This window comes from Capra hircus, chromosome 1 (genome assembly GCF_001704415.2).
Source record: "Capra hircus breed San Clemente chromosome 1, ASM170441v1, whole genome shotgun sequence".
Taxonomy (NCBI): domain Eukaryota; kingdom Metazoa; phylum Chordata; class Mammalia; order Artiodactyla; family Bovidae; genus Capra; species Capra hircus.
This window is the reverse complement of record NC_030808.1, coordinates 65,579,425-65,602,183: the sequence shown is the minus strand read 5'-3', so window position 1 is coordinate 65,602,183 and position 22,759 is coordinate 65,579,425. Positions and strand designations below refer to the sequence as shown.

Below are 22,759 nucleotides of genomic sequence, written 5' to 3'. Positions count from 1 at the left end.
AGCTGGCATATAAACACCTCATATTCCAAGTATTCATTCTCAGACTTATTTTCTCCAAATTCTCCTGACTTTCTTATCTATTAATGACATCACTATTATCCAAGTTTATGACAAAAAATTTTCACGTTTAAGTTCTCTTCTTACCCTGAGATTTAACGACCTCCATTATCTTTTATGGTTTTACATTCAGAAAATTTCCCTCACATCTGGTTCTACCTAGCCATCAATATAGCTATGACTTCAGTTCAAAAGTCCACCCCAAACTCTTCCTCCATGTGTATTTCTTAATGTATAGCCTATAGCAAGTTAAAATAAAGGGATGATTTTTAGTATACTGTTCAGTGTTGATCTCACTTTTTCCTAGACTTGCAACCTCATTCAAATTTATTAACATGTAAAATAGAGGAAGCAGATAATACTTCATTTCTTATGTCCTAGAGAAGTTATAAGGATAAAATTAAGTTCTGTATAGAAAATTCTTGTGTGTACTATGAAACATAGTAAAGGTAACAGTTCATTTCTTTTCCTTGTGGTTTATTCATCTTCATATATCCTGTGCCTAGCATAGCATCTGGGAGATAGGTGCTCAATAAATGTTGAATGAATGTGTGAATGGCTGGAGAATTACTCTTTCCTTAGATTCCTTGATGGCAGTTAACGTATAATTCATTCACAGTGCAAAGCATTTTTAGCAAACAAATAAAACCTAAAATAAACTCTCCTCAAATTGCTGAGCAATAAAACATTCACAAACATAATGAAACAATGATCTCAGGTTGCTTCTTAATTTATCTTGCATTTTACACATGTACTTTGTATAATTTTGCCTTGTTTGCATTGTTATGATTACCAGATAATTTATAAAGACAGCACATACCTCATTATCATGATATGCCCATTGGCACAGAAGCATGCCAAGCAGGCACTGTTACACATGACCACCACATCTGCTTGCAGTATAAAAGATGTTTCTGTGATGTTATGAACATAGAGGCAAGTCTGAGAAGGCAGTGAGAAGACTTTAGCTTGTTTCTCTGAGCAGATTATTGTATACTGATGATCTCCTGTTTCTTGGGATGGAGAGGGGCAGTTCATGACCAGTTTCCTTCTCCAAGATTTCTCATTTTCATCTATGTTGTTTGGATCCCTCCAGACTTCGTATGGTGGTTGCATTAACCCACCAGTTCGGTCCATACAGGAGAATGTTAGGACAGCTCCTTTCAATGAGAGGAATGTACCTATAAAAACAATTCCACATCACTGGCACATGAAATTCTTTCTAAAACAGGTGCTATTCATCTATGGGTGATAAATGTTTTCTTTTATATTACGGTAATTTATAGTGTCATAATATTGCCGTATTACACATAAATCAGTAGATTTGTGAATTTATCAGCGGCAATAACTTGGAATCATAACAGGTAAATGCTAAAAGGAGTCTAAGACATCAACTCATCAAATCCTTTCATTATATTAATAAAACAGATCCAGAAAGATGAGTTTTGGGCCAAGACACATAACAAATTAGTGACTGAGCCTGGACTGGAACTCAAGTTTCCTAATTCCTAATCTAGTATCATTTCACTATACTATACTGCTGCTGCTGCTGCTGCTAAGTCACTTCAGTTGTGTCCAACTCTGTGCGACCCCATGGACGGCAGCCCACCAGACTCCCCAGTCCCTGAGATTCTCCAGGCAAGAATACTGGAGTGGGTTGCCATTTCCTTCTCCAATGCATGAAAGTGAAAGTGAAGTCGCTCAGTTGTGTCTGACTCCTAGCAACCCCATGGACTTCAGGCTACCAGGCTCCTCTGTCCATGGGATTTTCCAGGCAAGAGTACTGGAGTGGGTTGTCATTACCTTCATTAAAATACTTTTATTTTTTTAAACAAATTTCAGAAAATTTGTAATTTTAATTTACTGAATAACTTCAACTGAAAATATAACCATGCCATCTGATTCCACTTTATAGACTCATTCACTAGAAAATACTATTTCTCTTCTTCTGAAAATGAATACTCAGAATACTTCATGAAATTTAAATATCTAGTTCATGCTAGCAATTTTGATTGTAATTTTTTAAAAAACAAACTGAATTTGGTGTTTACTCAAGGCTTATGCATCTTTTATACAGAAAAATGGTTTACTCACCTGGATTCTCCAAGGTTGAACATCCATGCCAGATTATTACCTATGGGCGATTTTTTTTACCAGTCCCAGAGATTGGATACTGCAAAGGCTTAGGAGGTAACTTGGGATAGATTGACATTTGGACACTTCCAGACTCTTCCCTAAGCAGTGCCTGAGCAGCCTTTTCTTTCCTTTGTCCTTTGACATCGTGTAGAGAGTAATGGAGGAGGGCATGGAAACTCACTCCAGTATCCTTGCCTGGAAAATTCCACAGATGAGCCTGGAGGGCTACAATCCACGGGGTTGCAAAGAGTTGGACACGATCGAGTGACTGAGCACACATGTAGAGAGAATAAGGAAGCTATCCCAGGCTGGCATATCTCAAGAATGTACATGTACCAGAGACTTGGAAAGGGTATTATACAAATACATTGCATTTAGAAAATATAAAGTATTAAAAATTTATAAAATTCAAAGTAACATGTTTAGATGTTTTAACATCTCAGTTGTGTTTTTAAACCCACTTTTAAAACCAAGAAGCCTGTAAATGTCTGACAGGGATAAGGGAGCAGGGGCTCAGGTGCTTTAATCTGAGGGTCAAGGTATGAAAGACCAGCTCTCAACCTACCAAGAAGAAAAATATCTGCCAAGGGCAATGATGAGTGATTTAATTAGTATTCATCTAGGAGTGATCCTTCTATTCCAAAAAAAAAAAAAAGCTCCCATATTTCCATTGCTGCACACCATGGAAAAACTTTCTGAAGTATATATTAACAACACCCTCAATTTAGAGAGCCTAAAATAGGTTAAAAAAACACAAGAAATCTACATTTTGGAAGCCATTTTCCTTACATCTGATGCTTACAAAGCTGTCAGTATCAAAATAACTGTTTCTTAATAAGTTGCCTTGCCCAAATATCTGCCTTGTTTCCTAATTTATGGTAAAAAATGCTTTGATTATATCCTTTTCATTAGTTTTATACAAGGTCTAAGTTTTCCCTGTGCATGTTTGTGTGTGTGCTCAGTCGTGTCTGACTCTTTGCAACCCCATGGACTGTAGTCCATGAGGCTCCTCTGTTCATGGGATTTCCCAGGCAAGAATACTGGAGTGGGTTGCCATTTCCTTCTCCAGACGATCGTCCCGACTGAGGGATCAAACCTATGTCTCCTGTATCTTCTTCACTGGCAGGCTGATTCTTTACCACTGAGCCACCTGGGAAGCAGAATTAAATTTATGGACCAGGATTGTGATTAACCATATTATACATGCATGATGTTATGACTTATGATAAGTATGTATTTGGTCTTTGTCCCTGTTTCTGGTACAGTGCTCCTAAAATCTTTGAAATTGCCTGACAAGAACAATACAGGTGTCTTTTATTATGTTAATAAGGTGATTTTGGAGTCTTACCTAAGGTTGGGGGCTGGTTGCCAGGGGAACCAACCAGGTGATTACAAGGTTAACACTTTCAGCTCTACCCCCACCTCTGGGGCAGAGAGACAAGCTGGAGATTGAATTCAATCACCATTGGTTTAATTAACCACATCTGTGTAAGAAACCATATAAAAACCCAAAGGTGGGGCGGTGGTGGTTTGAAGAGCTTCCGGGTTAAGGAGCAGGTAGCAGTGTGGGGAGAGTGACAGTCCTGGAGAAGGCATGGAAGGGGTAGCTTCATGGACCTCCCTACATTCCTTGCCCTGTGCATCTCATCCATCAGATGTTCAGCTATATCCTGTTATAAGAAACTGCTAAACAGTAAGTAAAAGTTTTTCTGAGGTTCTGTGAGTGGCTCTAGAAAACTGATTGAACTAGAGGCTGTGGAAGCCTCAGGTCTTCTTGGTCAGAAGAATAGATGACAACCTTGACTTGTCATCTGAAGCAGGGTGGGTTACAGAGCCATTTCCCTGTGGGACCATCTCCATGTGGACAGTGTCCAAATTCAGTCAAACTGTGGAATACTCAGGTGGTATCTCAGAGACTTGTTTGTGGAGAAGGCCTCCACTTATCTGGTTTCAGAAGTGTTGTGAGCTTGGTAGTTGTGTGAAAGTAAAGGAGAAGGAGGCACAAAGGAAAAACCCAGGAGGAAGGGCTGTTTTTTCACCCCAGCATGCAAAATTCATTTGTATTAGTATCACTTGTGGCTTGTTAAACAATTTCTCAGACTCCACCCCAGACCAACTGAATTAGAAACTCTGGGAATGGAGCCAGACTGTTACAGTCTATGCTATAACCCTTCAAGTGGGTCTGACACAGATTAAAGTGATGGCTTCTGGAATAGATCTCTAGGTGCTCTGTCACTCTAAAATGCAGTGATTTAGTGCTTTAGTTCACATTTCCATATTGTTGATGAGAATTTGTTGTCCAGACAACCAAGATAAGTTAATGTGAAAGAAGTCCTTTAAAAAAGAGAAGTGGGCTTTTCTTTGTTGAGTGTTTTTTTTAATTATTATTACTGATCAAATATCATTATTATAATGTTACAGGTCTATTCAGAGTTTCTGTTTCTTCATGATTGTCTTGATATTTGTATGTCGTTAGGGGTTTATCCATTTCTTCTAGGTTATCATACTGTATTATAAACAACTATATATCTAGATCATTCGATTTTCACAGAGAGATATGTTCTTTTAATCTCTCCATAAAAGAAATTCCGGAAAAAGTTTGAATTCATGACAATAGCATGTGACAAAATGGTATGTGAGATTTCATTTGTTTTTGGAGAGCATTTTATTTTGCTTTTTTTAATATCTAAAAATCTTAATAGTTTCCATGTGTCTAGCTGTTAAAGACTCAGATTTCATACTTGATACTCAGCAGTTTCAAGTGACAGTACAATTTACTTAGGAAAAAATAGAATTGCTATAAACACATTCAGTATAACTAGTAATAAGAATTGTAAACAACAAATAGAGCTGGTGCAAGTGGAGAGTATGTTTGTTTTTCTGTATTAGTCTGTGATTTTACTTGTTCAGTCAAATACAATCATTACATTTGAACTAAATTTTTATTGTATCTGTTTTTAATGAAATTTATAAGATATAATGTATGAATTTCACAAATATTTTTAAAATATATATGTCTTATATGGAAAGGCCCTAACTGAATATGGTGCATAGAAATCAGGTGATGAAATTTCTTATCAAGGTTTAGACTTGAGATTAAAAACCATATCCTTCTCATTTTAACTAATTAATTTCCAGACAAAGCCTATTAACTAGCTTCATACTGTATCTTGAGAGCACATTTGTTCATCTGTACATTTGCATAAATTAATTTAATTGTTCTTCATCAGATAGCTGGATTTTAAAGGAATTAAATGCTGGCAAGTAAGTCTGACATAGGGAGTAGGCTAGGAAGTCTAGAGTAGAGGGTAAGTCTATGAGATATTTCTGTCAGCAGGCAAAGGACAAAACAAGAATATGGTAAGAAAAATAACAGTTAAAAAGGTAAGAAGATAATCTCTGGTATACTTTTACAGTGTTGAGAATACACATATGAAAACATATCTAAGCTTATATAATTCATAATCAAAAACTGAATTAGTAAGTTAGAGACATATCCTCAGTATACGAAAAGAGGAGAAAAGATGGAGATACATTTAGTTTGAGGTTAGTAGATTTAGGTATTAATAGACGATTCACTGTCACTACCATGTCTAGGTTGCTGCTCTCCTTCTAGGTATAGCGATGGCTCCCAGGAAAACTCCTACTACCGTGATACAACTCAGCATTAATCTGACATGAAAGTGCAGGGCTGAAGAGCATATTACAAATTATATATTATGTCAACAATAGAAATAAATAATGTAGAACAAACAAGATTTGAAATTTAAAATGGATAGAGCTAAAAGCTAGGCTGTAGAAAATTATTCTAATTCCTTCAAATCTTATAGCTCCCAAGAAACTTGATAACAGTTTTCCAAAATTTTGACAACAAATATAAAAGTTCATATGACATCTAACAATGATAGATGATTGACAGGTGGCAAAGAGAAATGGGAAGAGAAGAAATAAGATGGCTGGACCAGGGAACTGGTGCTGGAAAGTAGCAGGAAATCAGATTAAAGAGGTAGAACAAGGCTGAGCTTTTAGAGATCACTGATTTCCAAGAAATTGCTTCTATGGATAATTGAAGGTATCAGAATATGGTGCATAAAAATCAGGAGATGAAGACAATACTGGAATTAAGACTAGTACAGAGGCAGAGTAAGTAAAAGGAATCATAAAAGAAATGGAAGTGATGGAGGCCAGTAAGCATTGTGGAACTATTAACAAATGAGGAGAAGAGAAAGAAGAAACAGTTCAGGGGTAAAGAGAATGACTTTATTATGGAGAATCTTCAGTTTAACCATGAGCTTGAGTTTGATATTGAAGCATGAAAATAATTTTTTTTACAAATCGGTGATAGGCATGTCATGTGGCAGAACTGATCATTAGAGAATAATTTGTTAGCAGATAGTACAAAGTATTACATAGAAATGAGATAAAATTTAAAATGAGTCTCAGAATTACAGGGGTAGGAACCTGTTGGAAGTGATGAGTATGTTTTTGGCATAGATTGTGGTTAATAGTTTCATGGATGTTTACTTATCTCCAGACTCATCAAGTTGCATACAATAAACATGTATATTTTTTGTATGTCAATTATACTTCAATAAAGGAGCTTTAAAGTTAGAATCTCAGCAAACTTCTCACAGAATTACTGTTGGAGAGTAAAATTCCTAGGGGCAGAAGTATGGGGGGTGGAGATGGGACAGACAAGGGAGAGAGTTTGCTCGTGGCAGAATTTTCATTTACCTTCCTCTGTATTTGGAGTTTTTACAATTACATTTTTTTTTTTAACAGTTACAAAATTTAACCACTAGTGTTTTAGAGGAAAAAAGCATACCATATCACAATCTTTGTACACAACAACAAAACCCCCCCAGAGATCTAGGAAGTCTCTTCCAGCTCCTTATCGTGGTCTTAAGGTCCTCTATTCCCCTGCCTGTTTTACCAGCCTCAGCACCATTATAGCTCTAAGTTTTAGCTATGTCATGCTCTTTTTACCCCCTAAGTTGTTGTTTTTCTTTTTTTGGGGGGGGGTCTCCTTTTAAAAATCTGTTTAATTAGAGGATAATTGCTTTACAATATTGTATTGGTTTCTGCCATACATCAACATGAATCAGCCCTAGGTATAAATATTTCCCCTCCCTCCCTCTAGAGCCTCCCTCCATGCCCCACCCCGTTGTCACAGAGCAATGGTTTGAGCTCCCTGAGTCATATGGCAAATTCCCACTGGCTATCTACTTCACATATGGTGATGTATATGTTTCCATGCTACTCTCTCAATTTGTCCCATTCTCTCCTTCCCCTACTGGGTCCACAAGTCTGTTCTGTGTCTCCATTGCTGCCCTGCAAATAGGTTCATCAGTACCATCTTTCTAGAGTCCATACATATGTGTTAATGTATGATACTTGTTTTTCTCTTTCTGACTTACTTCACTCTGTATTATAGGCTCTAGTTCTTCCACCTCATTAGAACTGACTCAACTGTGCTACCTCTAGGTTTTTATGCTTTTCTGAATTTCTCTTAAATATCAGTACTGGGTTCCCTTCTAAACCTGTTCCCATTTCAGACAGAGGCTCTGTGAGAGAGGTCTTCCCCAAATCCCCCTCCCATGCTGCCACAGTATTGTTTACTTCCCTTATTGTAATTTTTTGGTTACTTTAGTTCTTCCCTGCAAATATTCAGAATAAAAATCACTCTGTGTCCTGATCACTATTGCATGCCCAATGTCTAATTAATTAGTATGAGCTTGGGAAACATGTTGAAAAATTGGATGAATACATTTCAAAATGGATTGTATTTTCAGGAAATTGCTAGACTCAGAAATTTTTCTAGGCCATCTGATAAAAGGTAATTTATCAATGTTTTGACAGGAAAACCCATACAGGGCCTAAAAGCATGTCACCCACTTGAGCACTGACTATGAAAGAGGGAAAGGCCTCTAATTCGACACCTTTTAAAATGGTCCCCACAATCTAGAGCACTACAGTAGGACAGAGACGAGTGGGACAGGGATGTGATGCAGAGTAGGTACTGGGAGAAGGCGAAGACGGAGTCAGGAAGTGGGACGTGAGGGAGGAGAGGATGGGCTTTCTACTTTAAATCTGAATTGGCTTTCTGTCTTCTCTGTGGAACTCCATCCTTTTTCTTTTCATTGTCATAAATTATGCCTTCCAATTAGGCCTTTTCTCTTTCAGTGGTTAACTATAAGACAAATCTGAACCTGGACTCAGTTTTCTGCCTTACAGGTACTGCTTTTTTAAGTTTGTAGACTTAATTTTTTTTTAGAGCAGTCTTAGGTTTTACAGAGAATTGAGTATATGGTAGAGACAGTTCCCATATGCCCTCTTTATCCTCTCCTCTGTTATTAGCACCTTGTGTTTGTGTGGTACATTTGTTAACATGATAAAAGGATGCTGATATAATAACCAAAGTCTTGAAAGAAGGCTGACATAGAAACTTGGAGAAGATGGCTTCCCATTATCTCTCTTTAAGGAGGTTTGCAAATATTTATGAACCAGATGCCCAAATATTAAGTTAAATCTCTACTCACTTTGTATTTTCCCATCATTTCAAGTCTAAGTCTATTTGCTAAGAATGTTGAACTTGCCTATGGTACTGATTCATTAAATTCGTTCCAGAGACTTGTTTATTTCTATGCTTGTGGCATAGAAAATCATATGTTTTAGAATATCTCTTACTAGAAAATTGTCTTTCACTCACAGTTGTACGCTTGAGTATACAGGGGTTTGATTTTTACCTTTAAATATTTGAGGAATACATGCCATGTATTAGCTATCCAATCTGTATAAAAATTTACTGAGTTAAAAAATGGATTGAACTAAAACTTAAAAAAATCATTATGACCTTACTGATCTGGCTCTCTCTCAATCATTATAAGAGAATTATTCATATTTCCTTAAAATTAGGAATATAGTAAAAGGCGTTTTCTTACTGTGAAATATGTGTACAATTAAAATATAGTGTTGCTAATGAGTAACTTTTAAAATACAGTGCATTTTATGGGCTGGATCTTTTCCCCTCCTCCCCTTATCAAATTCATGCATTGAAGGCCTACCCTCCAGTTCCTCAGAATGTGATCATATTTGAGACAAAGCCTTTAAAGAGGTGATTAAGCTAAAATGAGCCTGATAGGGTGGGCCCTCATCCAAATGTCTTTCTAAGAGATTAGGAAACACCAGAGGTACCAAGCGCACAAAGAGACAGTCATGTGAGAACATGGTGAGAGTGTGGCCAACTGCAAGCCAAGGAGAGAGGCCTCAGAAAAAACCAGGCCTTCCAGCACCTTAATCTTGGTCCTCCAGCCTCCAGAAGTGTGAGAAAATAAACTTGTGTTGTTTAGGCCACACACACACAATACATTTATCTGAATTTGCCTCACTAGTAGAGAGCTGAATATTCTTCCCACAGTAACAATCCATCTATATGAATTTAGCATATCAGTTAGCAAAGAAAACACAACTCTATCTAACCTATCATACCATGTGTTCTTTTAAAATGAAATCCCTTATTCTATATATTAATAAAATTATTTTTACTTTAGAAATGTTTTTCAGATAGTTTTTTCATTTATGGAAAAGAGTAAAAGTTATTGATAATAAATTTTAAGATACTCAAAGGAATAACAGAATCACATCTTTTCAGGAGGAAAGAAGTAGGAAGAGAATACAACATATACTTTAGCAACAATACTCATAATTGGGGTCAAATTCTCTAGGTACTAGGATAAAAATGGAAGAAATTTTGAGGCATGGCTTCAAAACAAGATGAAGAGATTATCAAAAAATTTAGAAAGCCAGCTCAAGTCAGAATGCTTCTAGTTTAATCATCTGAGGTCTTCAGGGATGATGAAAAACACTCATAGGCTCTGATCTGGCATGGAACATTAGATAAATACTTCAATTCATTAAAAAATTTAAACTTTTGCCTTAAAGCTTTCCTAAATGCTTTTCAGAAACTTATTCCCCAAGGCACTGTTTAGGTTGGGAATTCCACAGATTGCTACCATAGAAATGGTTGACAATTTTTGCCTTGCAGGAAGGTATACTGCAATAGTTGAGATAATATATGATTTATAAAGTTCTCAATAGTTCCTAATATCCAGAATACTTAAATCTTTGCTCCAGATCAAAACAAGTTAAATGTTTTAAAAAACATTTACATAAATTTGAAAAAGTAGCAGTGAAGGAATAAATGAAAACTCTTACCACTTGGCAGTACCATGACTGGCTCTGTAAGTCTTTGTTCATCTGCTGAAGGTAGGTTTAGGGAGATGATTAACACCATTCCCAGACTAGTTCCAACAAACAAACAAGGGGAGATAGTAGAGTCATTTTTCCGAGCAAAGGACTCCATGAAGTATAGTGCTGTAATCGCTTCTTTAGAATCTTTGTCAATGCTGGAGATGCTAGAGCTTCTAGAACGATTGTAGGAATTTTCTCGACTTTCTATGGAAATTTAAAAACCAAAAATTAAGTTTTAGTGTGTTTCCAGAACAACTGAAGTCAGACTTAGTACATGAAAACCAAAATGATGAGGGAGAAGTAGAATTTGATTCTTTGTTAACTGATCTGGAAGGCAGCTTATCCAGTTCACCAGCTTATTTTGAAGATGAAGAAAAGTCCAGAAGTGTAAATCATAAACTTAGGCAGAGCTGGGACTAGCCTTGAATCTGCAGAGCTGCCGTCCTCTGTTTTGTTTTGTTTTTTCTCTATCTTACCTGACAAGTTAGTTGAAATTCTCTAATTTAGAAAAAATATGTTTAGTCTAAATAGTTAAGATTACAAGAATTTCTAGTACAGTTTTAATTATGCTTCTCTCCGTTCTCTCAATTACTGAAAGTATTCCTAATGACTTCTTGACAATTCCCATATACTGACAACATTGCGGCTACTTACCTGAAGGATCATGTATGTTCTATGGTAAATACATTCCTTTAGTTTTGCTATATTTGAAGTAATTTCAATTGTAAATATTAAACTATTTATATAACATTGAACAAATGTTATCTCCCTGAACTAGTTACAAGCTGCCTACCTTGAATCTAAATCCATTTTTGGCTTTGCCAATGACTAAATACAGAGCTGTGCACAGTGCCACCCCACTAAGAGTGTGGTAATCTTTCTGAAAGGGCTTCAGTCCAATGAAAAGGAAACAGGTGGCTTCAAGTTCTCCTGCTCATCAACTTTTACACATGGTGTACACTGCAACCAGCAGAAACTCACCACCTCAGGTAAATGATACAGGAAAGTTGTATTGTTCTTATAATCACTCCAGAGTACAAGTTCCTCATTCTTTCTACTGCCTTCCCTCTCCTTTCCATTTTGATAGGAGATGATGACCCATTTTTATAAAAAGAAATAATAATATATAATAAAACAATATATAGTTAAAGCTCCTCAGACTAGTCTTTTTTCTACAAACCAAAATAGAGTATTCCTAATTTTCCCTTCTCTATCCTTCAGCAAGTTTATAAAAATAACTTTTTAATAGAATTTAGATCTGCGAGGGAGCACAGATATAAACTATATATTTTACAGATTTGGAGGTAAGAAATGTAGAGTTAATTTTCCCCAAATCAACATGTTAGAGTTAGAAATGTCTAAAACTCAAAATTCCCAGCTCAGTCCAGTGACTGAAACTACTAATTTGTTTACAACCTTTACACTTTCCTTACATTGTTACATTCCTAGCTAATGTTTCAAAAATTTTCCATTCATGGTTCATCAACACTCAAGGTTGCTACTCATAGATACCTGTGAAAGAGAAGATCATATGCATGCCCATGGACCAGACTTAATATGGTAGAATGTTAAAAAGCTAAAAATACCCTTTTTAAAAAAACTTTTGATCATGCCACTTCTATATGTGGAGTCTTAGTTCCCTGACCTGGAATCAGATTCCACGCCCTCTGCAGCGCAAGTGCAGGGTCTTGACCATTCGACTGCCAGGGAAGTGCCTAAAAATCTTATTTTAAAATTTTGAATAATACAGATCATTACTATCAAATTTTTTGAAGAGTGGTAAGTGGTGAATTGGGCTTCCCAGGTGACGTAGTGGCGAAGAATCCGCTTGCCAATGCAGGAGATGCAAGAAACAGGGTCAGGAAGATGCCCTGGAGGAGGAAATGGCAACCCACTCTATGAAGTCAGACATGACTCAACAACTGAGCACACACACAAAGGGTGAATTACTCTATAGCACAGAATTACCATAGCATATTCCCAAGATTACTTTTTTTCTATTTCTAGTCCCAAAGCTTTTTTATCAGAAAGGCAGTAGCAGAAGTTGTATGCGTGCTTAGTCGTGTCTGAGTCTGTGTGACCGCATGGACTCTAGCCCACCAGGCTCCTCTGTCCATGGGATTTTCCTGGCAAGAATACTGGAGTGGACTGCCATATTCTCCTCCAGGGGATCTTCCTGGTCCAGGAATCTAACCTGCGTCTCCTGCATTGGCAAGTGGATTCTTTACCACTGAGCCACCTGCAGCAGTTACAGGATTCCTCTTTTTTTTTTTTTTAATCTTTCTTAATCTAGGCCTTCTGACTCATGTACTTTATACTCCCTGCCCCCCAACATTAAAAATAAGCAAATAATCCTCTCTTTTTAAAACATAAGAAGATTGCAAACTAGAATTTAATGTCTTGCCTTTTTCTTGGTCACATTCTCTTAATAGTTGGGGAAACAAAGGTTACAAGACAAGAAATAACTGTCTACACATAGAGATACCAAAAGGCTTACCATTGAGATGGAAAGAAAGTAGGAGTATACAGAACAGATTAATACATAGGTCTCGCTTTGTACGGAGGAGATGGAAACCTGCCCATAAACAGAAGCATTCTGGTTTTAGAGATGACAGAGGTGTAGTGAGGAATGGATCTGGATTCATGGCTACAGCCTGACCAGGTTCTCAGTTGCTCACTGTCTAGAGTTGACCAGCTTTTCATATCTTTTACACGTGACCACCATCCCTTATCCCCCAGCTCCTAATTCCCATGGAATGTCAAATTTCAGTTGTATCCATAAAAATGTGTATGTTTAACCTACCTTCTGTTGTAACTGGCAAAGAAATCTCCATGCAAGCAGCTGACTGTGCTTTTCGAAATGGTGGTCTTCCAGGACCCCAGCGATTTATTTTTGAAACATCAGCACTGGAAAGTCGTTTTCCAGAACTGCAGCTCTGAGAAGTGGGACTTGTGCAGTGTCCATTTACATGGTCTGTACCAAGAGGAAGAAGGCAACATAAATATCATAATTAAATCTTAATATAAAGGAATAAGTGTGTAGATTAATAAATGGAGGGAGAATTCCTTGTTTTAAAACCATTTAAAGATGACTAAGTCCTTGTTTTAGTATTTAGTCATAATTTCAATAGCCAAATTTTTCATAATTATTAAATATATTCATCTTTAAAATCTAACATAGTTAAAATTTATATTTTCATTATGTATTCTTCCATTTAATGGCAGTACAAAATAAGTTATAGTACTAGACTTTCTTTTGCATAATGTAAATATACACCTATATATATAAGTTTTGGAAGAACTTCAAGTGCTTAGGGTTTAAAATATAGAACAGAAGCATTTTACTGCAAAGTTGAGAATGGTACATAAGAATATTGACTCTACAAGCCAGACTGCCTGGGCTCAAATCCCAGTTCTACCACCTACTAGTTGTATACATTTTTGCAGACTTCATAGTTTAGTTTCCTCTTGATTGGGACTATTACTGTCTAACTCATGGAGCTTTTGTGATAACATTATTTGCCAGAAACTTCCTGGTATACGGTAAACTGAACAAAGATGAATTATTACTGTCATTTTTGTTTTGACATTACTACTGCCATTTTGAACTCCGTCTGTTCCAGTAAAGTTGCTCAAGTCTAACACCAAATAGTACTGTTTATTTTAGAGCCTGTGAATTTATCTCTGTTCTAATTTAAAAATTTGGAACAATTGCACTAAAATAGTCTAAATGCTAACACATAGTATTTGAAACATCATCTCATAGATCAACAATATTCAGAATACACTTTATTTATTTTATTTTTAATTTTTATTTTTACTACAATTTACTTTACAATACTGTATTGGTTTTGCCATACATTGACATGAATCTACCATGGGTGTACATGAGTTCCCAATCCTGAACCCCCCTCCAACCTCCCACCCCATATCATCTCTCTGGATCATCCCTGTGCACCAGCCTCAAATGTGCTTCTTTGGTTATTCAAAGGACAGAGTTAAACAGAAGAATTATGTTTAACGTTCATATTGGACATGGGAACTGGCACTCAGTATCCACTCCATTACAGCTTTTCTGTATTGAGGAATTTGAAAACTTAAAATACACATTCTCTGAATCCCCTTGTAGTTAGTGCAAAGATGAGAATTTGGTTTCACCATTTAAATACACTAGTGTGTTTTACTATTTTTTTTTTAATGAGTTAACATTTATTGAATACTTCAATACCAGGCACTTTATACACATTACTGATTTGATCTTCACAACAACTATGCAAGGTAGGTGCTCTATCCTGATTTTGCAGATGAGGAAAATGAAGGTCAAAAAATGTTCAGAAAATTGTCTAATGTTACATAAGCAGTACTCATGGAGTCAGGATTCTAATCCAGATTTTTCTCATATAGTGTCTGTACGCTTAAAAACTAGGCCACTGGGTCAGCTAATATATTTGGTAAGGATTAGCAATTTTGATGATGTATTTAGGAGGGTTTAGGAGTAGCTTATGTAATGTCCATTGAGTTCCTAGTCTCTTGGGACCAGCTGTCTTCCATGTTAACAGATTTCTCAGACAGAAAGGCATAAATATCACATGATAAGTTAGCTATGGGGAAGCAGAAGTCAAGAGTTCTGCCTCTCCTTCACTATTAAATCTAGTCTTATAAATAGGAAAAACACTTGAGGGCAACAGCCGGTACCAACAAAGACACAGAGTAAGTTAGAAAATGGCAATTACTTTAGGGATACAAACTGCAAATATAAGCCATGCTGATCTGGGCATATCAGTTAGGATATACCCAGGTGTGAAAGCTTGTTTTAGGGCTTATTTGGAGTAATTTGGGATGAGTTACAACCCTCTTCACACTCACTTATCTAGGTTCAAGAATACATGGCAGAACTCTGAAAATAGTAAAATTTGTTCACCTAGCCAGGACTCTTTGGACTTGCTAAGTGAAAGTGCCTGCCTATCTATTACTATCTTTTGGTGGCTGTTTTTTGTGAACATTGTTTCATTTGAGCTTATAATAGGGTAGTATCAATTATTAGATTACTCAACATGATGGTCTTTTTTTCCCTACCCCATGTATGGCCCAATTTTCCCCATCTTGTGGTTGACTCATGAGGTCTGGCTGACATTACCATATCTGGGCAGCTCAGAGTCTTTGGCCATATTCTTCTGTCTTCAATAGGGCTGATTAACTTAAAGGATTTTTTGTTGTTGTTGTTGCTTAAATTGTTTAATAAAGTCAATTTGCTTAATATTTTTTTCTTAATACAGTAAATATTCAACACAGATATGAATACTATAAAACACTTATGAAGAAATTTGGTTATAGCCCAGACACAGTCATTCTGAAAATTTATATTAAAGAAATGATACTAAATACAAAAACTTCTATTGATAAAATTATTCACTGTAGTTTTAGTAAGAGATAAAAATTGGAAGCCAGCTATCCTTTACAATTCAGCATAAACTTATAAGTACACTGTGCTGTGTATCACATGCTGCTGCTGCTAAGTCATGTCAGTTGTGTCCGACTCTGTGTGACCCCATAGACAGCAGCCCACCAGGTTCCCCCGTCCCTGGGATTCTCCAGGCAAGAACACTGGAGTGGGTTGCCATTTCCTTCTCCAATGCATGAAAGTGAAAAGTGAAAGGGAAGTCGCTCAGTTGTGTCTGACTCTTCGCGACCCCGTGGACTGCAGCCTACCAGGCTCCTCCCATGGGATTTTCCAGGCAAGAGTACTGGAGTGGGGTGCCATTGCCTTCTCCAATGTATCACATAATAGAATATTATAATCTTTAAAAATGTTTCTGAAATGCTTGTTGAATCTTATATCATGTGTTTCAGTTAGCTCTTTGCATACAGACCACTCCAAATGTTAATAAATGTAAACTAAAAATCATTTTGGGCTTCCTCGATGGCTCAGCAGTAAAAAATCCACCTGCAATGCAGCAGCTGCAGGTTCAATCCCTGGTTTGAGAAGATCCCCTGAGAAGGGCATGGCAAACCACTCCAACCCATCTGCCAATGTAGGAGACATAAGAGACGTGGGTTTCATCCCTGGGTCAGGAAGATCCCCTGGAGGGCATGGCAAACCACTCCAGTATTCTTGCCTGGAGAATCCCATGGACAGAGGAGCCTGGGAGGCTACAGTCCGTATGGTTGCAAAGAGTATATGACTGAAGCAACTTAGCATGCACCACAATCATTTTATTATACTTACAGATTGTGACAGCAAGGAGTTAAACTAAGGCAAGGTAGGGATATTATTTCCATGATGTCTGGGGCATTAGTTAGGGATACTTGAATGACTGAGGGCCTGGAATCTTTAGCAGGCTTCTTTACCCACATGCCTGGGTTAGAATGACTCAAAGGTTGAACTCAGTTGGGACTGTCGGTGGTGACTTTGTTAGGAGGCTTGGGCTTCCTCATGGCATGGTGGCCTTTTTTACATAGTGCATGGTGGGTTAGGGCCTCAAAAAGTTTGACAAGTGGTTTTGAAATGGAAGCAATCTTTCTGCTGCTTTGGTGTTACTGCAATGGAGATTTTGCTTTATTTTTGAAAGCAACATTCCAGCGTCCAGTTGCAAGCTTTTTGTATGTCAAGAGGCAGTTGTAGTAGAATCCTGATCTTATACAAGTGTGGTCTTCAGTTCAACAGTTGATTGGTAGTAGGCTTCTGATTCTAACAGTAGCAAAGTTGTCTGCTTCCTTGATGTATCTGTTGATGGCCTTATTCAGAAAGTCATACGTGTAGGCCAACCTTAGGGTTGTCTCCAATCTTTCAGTGACTTGATAAACACCTAGTTTCTTGTATTAAATCACTTTCTGCGTAATATCACTAGAATGGTTTTTGTTTCCCAGTTGCTTTCTGATTACAATAATGTTTTAGCTCAGCTATAGTGCTCTATGCCATTTATAGAAAATTCAACATTTTAAAAACTTCAACCTTAGAGCAATAAGTGGATTAAAACAAATGGGAAACTGTACAAAAAGCTTTTCAAGTCTAAAAAAAGAAATTACAAGTTTTCTTTAAATTAGCTGATTCTCTTGTATCTCTAAATCAAGATTTGATTTAGTGTATATATTGTATAAAGTACAACAATGACTTACTGTTTCCAGTTTAAATTATTTTTAACATAGTCCTTGACAAAGTTTTATAGGAGTATGTAAATGAAGATTTAATTTTATACTTGGTACACTAGTCTAGTTAAACTTTTTACTATACCATACAATTCCTAGAAAATGAAAATTAGTATTATGCTTATGCCACAGGGGTGATTCTATGGTGAAATAAATGTTGAACATAAGACTAAATCAAAATAAGCATTGGATTTTAAAACTCATGAAAATAAATGTAAAAAGACTTGAGCTTGGAATCTTTAGGAGTCTTTTTAAATGTAAAAAGACTCTGGCTTTTTACATTATATTGGCTATATAAAATACAGCTAATATCAAACAGTTGGTTAAAATATTTGAAAACTCACTTAACTTTGCCTTTGCTTACTTTTATATTAATAGTTAAGAGGAAACTCTTCTTTCACTCCCTCCCTTCTTACTCATTAGTAAGTAATGAGTTGGTTGGAGGACAAGCTGGTTCATTGACTTAATGTTGTTTGCTTGATTACTTTTAAGTAGGAAAATAATTTATTACAGTATATTCGGCAGTTCACAATCTCAGGGAGAACCTGTGAGTTATACTCAGGTTTGCAGCCAAAAACAATACCCAGCCATACTGGAATTAGTTCCTTTTTAGATGATGCTGATGATGCAGGGGCCTATATACTATGAGCTGTGCTACTGCTGACCTGACACAGTAGGGCATCTCTGCTATTATACTCACTAAAACTGAGTGTAGTTTTTACCTTTATTTCAGTTTTTGACTATCAGATAAGGAAATATCATCTTTCTCTTTGTGCTGACACTTTTGAGGTTTTTAAGCTCTTGAGCACTTTTCTGAAGAACTTTAAGCTGAAGACCCAAAGTGACTAAATCACAGACCTCCCTTGAAGTTAGTTTGATTTTTATTTCCAGTTTTAATCTGGCTCTTCTATAGCAAAGTTTTCATGACTGATTTTTTACATGTTTATATACTCATTCATGTTTACTCTCTGCAATCCAAAGTTTCAAAAAGGTTCTTCTTTATTAATAATTTCCCTTTTGTTTTTTCAAGTTTAGTTTCTATTGCATTCATTTAAGTGAAGGTTTAAAAACTATTTGGGACCAAATTTCCAGTCTCTGAGAAAATTATCTCTTAATGACAATACTGCCTTAGGCTCTGTCACTTTTTAACCTGGAATAGCAAGTATTTTTAAATTTTTTAGCTTTAGTATAATTGCCATACAAAATTGTAAGAGATTTAAAGTGTACATTGTATAGATCTGGTATACATATACATTAGGGAAAATTCTCATAATCTATTTAACACACCCATCTCCTCACACATTTTTTTTTTTGGTGAGAATACAAGTTCTATCCTATTAGAAGGGTTCTATTAGCAAATTTCAATTATATATTACAGTGTTATAAAAATACTCATCCTATTTACATTAGGTCCTCTGACCTTATCTTACAGCTGAGAGTCTTTACCCTTTTATATACCTCTCCTATTATTCCCACTCACCAATCCCTGGCAACCACTATTCAACTGTCTGTTCTGAAGCTGACGTTTCTTTTTTTGTAGAGTCAACATAAAAGTGATGCCATGCAGTATTTGCTTCTTCTCTCTAGCTTATTTCACGTCACATCATGTCTACCACATGGTCCACCATTTTTCTGGCAAATACCACACTTTCAACCTTTCTCATGGCTGAATAACATTCCTCTGAGTGAGTGTATCTGCTTTATCAATTCCTGTGTTGATGGACACTTAGCTTGTTTCCTTATCTTGGCTATTGTGAATAATGCTGAAGTAAACATCAGAATGCAGGTATGCCTTAATAGACTGTTTTCATTTACATTGGATATATACCTAGAAGTAGAATTGCTGGATCATATGGTAGTTCTAATTTTTTGAGGAACTGCCAAATTGTTTCCATAGTGGCTGCACTAATTTGTGTACCAAGAGTGTACAAGGTTTTGTGTTTTTTTTTGTCTACATCTTCAGAAAAAAGATACTTATCTCATATTCTTGATAATCGGTACAGTTCAGTCACTCAGTCATGTTCAACTCTTTGTGGCCCCATGGACTGCAGAACGCCAGGCATCCCTGTCCATCAGCAACTCCCAGATCTTGCTCAAACTCATGTTCATCAAGTTGATGATGCCATCCAACCATCTCATCCTCTGTCATCCTCATCTCCTCCCACCTTCAGTCTTTCCCAGCATCAGGGTCTTTCCCAACGAGTCAGTTCTTTGCATCAGGTGGCCAAAGTATTGGAGCTTCAGCTTCAGTATCAGTCCTTCCAATGAATATTCAGGACTGATTTCATTTGGGATTAACTGGTTTGATCTTGCTGTGCAAGGGACTCTCAAGACTCTTCTCCAGCACCACAGTTCAAAAGCATCAGTTCTTCAGTGCTCAGCTTTCATTATGGTCCAACTCTCACATCCATACATGACTACTGGGAAAACCACAGCTTTGACTAGACAGACCTTTGTCTGTAAAGTAGTATCTCTGCTTTTTAATACACTGTCCAGGGTGTCATAGCTTTTCTCCCAAGGAGCAAGCAACTTTTAATTTCATGGCTGCAGTCACCATCTGCAGTGATTTTGGAGCCCAGAAAAATAGTCTCTCACTGTTTGAATTGTTTCCCTATCTATTTGCTATGAAGTGATGGGACCGGATGCCATGATCTTAGTTTTCTGAATGTTGTGTTTTAAGCCAGCTCTTTTGCTCTCCTCTTTTGCTTTTATCAAGAGGCTCTTTAGTTCTTCACTTTCTGCCATAAGGGTGGTGTCATCTGCATATCTGAGGTTATTGATATTTCTCCCAGCAATCTTGATTCCAGCTTGTGCTTCATCCAGCTGGGCATTTTGCATGATATACTCTGTATGGAAGTTAAATAGGCAGGGTGACAATATACAGCCTTGACGTACTCCTTTTCCTATTTGGAACCAGTCTGTTGTTCCATGTCCAGTTCTAACTTGTTTCCTGACCTGCATACAGATTTCTCAGGAGGCAGGTCAGATGGTCTGATGTTCCTATCTCTTGAAGAATTTTCCACAGTTTGTTGTGATCCACACAGTCAAGGGCTTTAGTGTAGTCAATGAAGCAGAAGTAGATGTTTTTCTGGAATTCTCTTGCTTTTTCTATGATGCAATGGATGTTGGCAATTTGATCTCCAGTTCATCTGCCTTTTCTAAATCCAACTTGAACATCCGGAAGTTCTCAGTTCACATGCAGTTGACACCTAGCTTGGAGAATTTTGAACATTACTTTGCTAGCGTGTGAGATGAGTGCAACTGTGGGGTAGTTTGAACATTCTTTGGCATTGCGTTTCTTTGGGATTGGAATGAAAACTGACCTTTTCCAGTCCTGTGGCCACTGCTGAGTTTTCCAAATTTATTGGCATATTGAGTGCAGCACTTTCACAGCATCCTCTTTAAAGACTGGAAATAGCTCAATTGGAATTCCATCACCTCCACTAGCTTTGTTTGTAGTGTTATTTCCTAAGGCCCACCCACTTGACTTTGCACTCCAGGATGTCCAGCTCTAGGTGAGTGATCATACCATCGTGGTTATGTGGGTCATTAAGACCTTTTTTGTATAGTTCTTCTGTATATTCTTGCCACTTCTTAATCTCTTATGCTTCTGTTACGTCCATACCACTTCTGTCCTTTGTTGTGCCCATCTTTGCATGAAATGTTCCTTTGGTATTTCAGCTTTTCTTGAAGAGATCTCTAGTCTTTCCCATTCTATTGTTTTCCTCTGTTTCTCTGCATTGATCGCTGAGGAAGGCTTTCTTGTCTCTCCTTGCTATTCTTTGGGACTCTGCATTCAAAAGGGAAAAAAATCTTTCCATTTCTCTTTTGCCTTTTGTTTCTCTTCTTTTCTCAGGTATTTGTCAATTGACAATAGCTGTTCTTATTACAGTGTGATGTGTTAGTTTCAAGTGTGCAGCAGAGTGGTACATGTATGTGTATATATACGTATGTTTTTCAGATTCTTCTCGCTTATGTTGTTGTTGTTCACTCACTATGTTGTGTCCGACTCCTTGCAACCCCGTGGACCCCAGCATGCCAAGCCTCCCTGTCCCTCACTATCTCCCAGTGTTTGCCCAAGTTCATATCCATTGAATCAGTGATGCTATCCAACCATCTCTTCCTCTGCCACCGTCTTCTCCTTTTGCCGTCAACCTTTTCCAGCATTAGGGTCTTTTCCAGTGAGTCAACTCTTTGCATCAGGTGGCCAAATTATTGGAGCTTCAGCCCCTCCAATGAGTATTCAGGGTTGATGTCCATTCGGATTGACTGGTTTGATCTCCTAGCTGTCCAAGGGACTCTCAAGCATCTTCTCCAGCCCCAAAATTCAGAAGCATCAGTTTTTCAGTGCTCACCCTTCCTTGTTATTATAGGTTATTACAAATATTGAGTGCAGTTCCTTGTGGTATACAGTAGGTCCTTTGTGGTTATTTATTTTATATATAGTGGTATATATCTGTTAATTTCCAATTTATTCCTCCCTCTTTTCCCCCTTTGGTAACCATAAGTTTGTTTGTAGTCTGTGGGTCTGTTTCTGTTTTGTAAATAAGTTCATTTGTATCTTTTTTTTTTTTTTAACATTCTACATAGAAGTGGTATCATATGATGTTTCTCTTTGTCTGGCTTACTTTGCTTAGTATCATAATCTCTAGGTCCACATATTGCTGCAAATGGCATGACAGCTATTCTAAAATGTTTAGGATGACATCTCATTATGGTTTTGATTTGCATTTCTCTAATGATTAGTGCTGTTAAGCACCTTTTCATGAACTTGTTAGCCATTTCCATGTCATCTTTGGAAAAGTGTCTATTTGGTTCCTCTGCCCATTTTTAAAATCAGATTGTTTGATTTTTGTTGTTGAGTTCTATGACCTCTACATATTTTGATTATTAATCCCTTAGAAGATGCATGATTTACAGATATTCTCTCCCATCATGAAGGTTTCCGTTTCATTTGTTGATGGTTTCACTTGTACAGAAGCTTTTTTTAGTTTGTAGTTTATTTTTGGTTTTGTTGCCTTTACTTTAGGTATCAGATCCAAAAAAAAAATATTGCTAGGACTGATGTCAACAAGCATATTGCTTATGTTTTATTCTAGAAGTTTTAAGGTTTCAGGTCTTATGTTCAAGTCTTTAATCCATTTTGAGTTGCTTTTCTGTATGGTGTAAG

The 22,759-nt window shown here is 36.9% G+C and overlaps 1 protein-coding gene across 5 annotated transcripts in view; it reads right to left on the bottom strand.

Moving 5' to 3' along the window:
- STXBP5L (syntaxin binding protein 5 like) overlaps positions 1–22,759 on the bottom strand; it is a 317,733-nt gene that overhangs the window by 14,972 nt on the left and 280,002 nt on the right. For all 5 annotated transcript variants that reach the window (XM_018043989.1, XM_018044072.1, XM_018044062.1 and 2 more), the window contains 3 exons: positions 13,247–13,417; positions 10,408–10,647; positions 878–1,238 (listed from right to left, as the gene is read on the bottom strand). In XM_018043989.1, the coding sequence (XP_017899478.1) occupies positions 878–1,238; positions 10,408–10,647; positions 13,247–13,417 (772 nt within the window). The remainder of the gene's footprint in view (positions 1–877; positions 1,239–10,407; positions 10,648–13,246; positions 13,418–22,759) is intronic.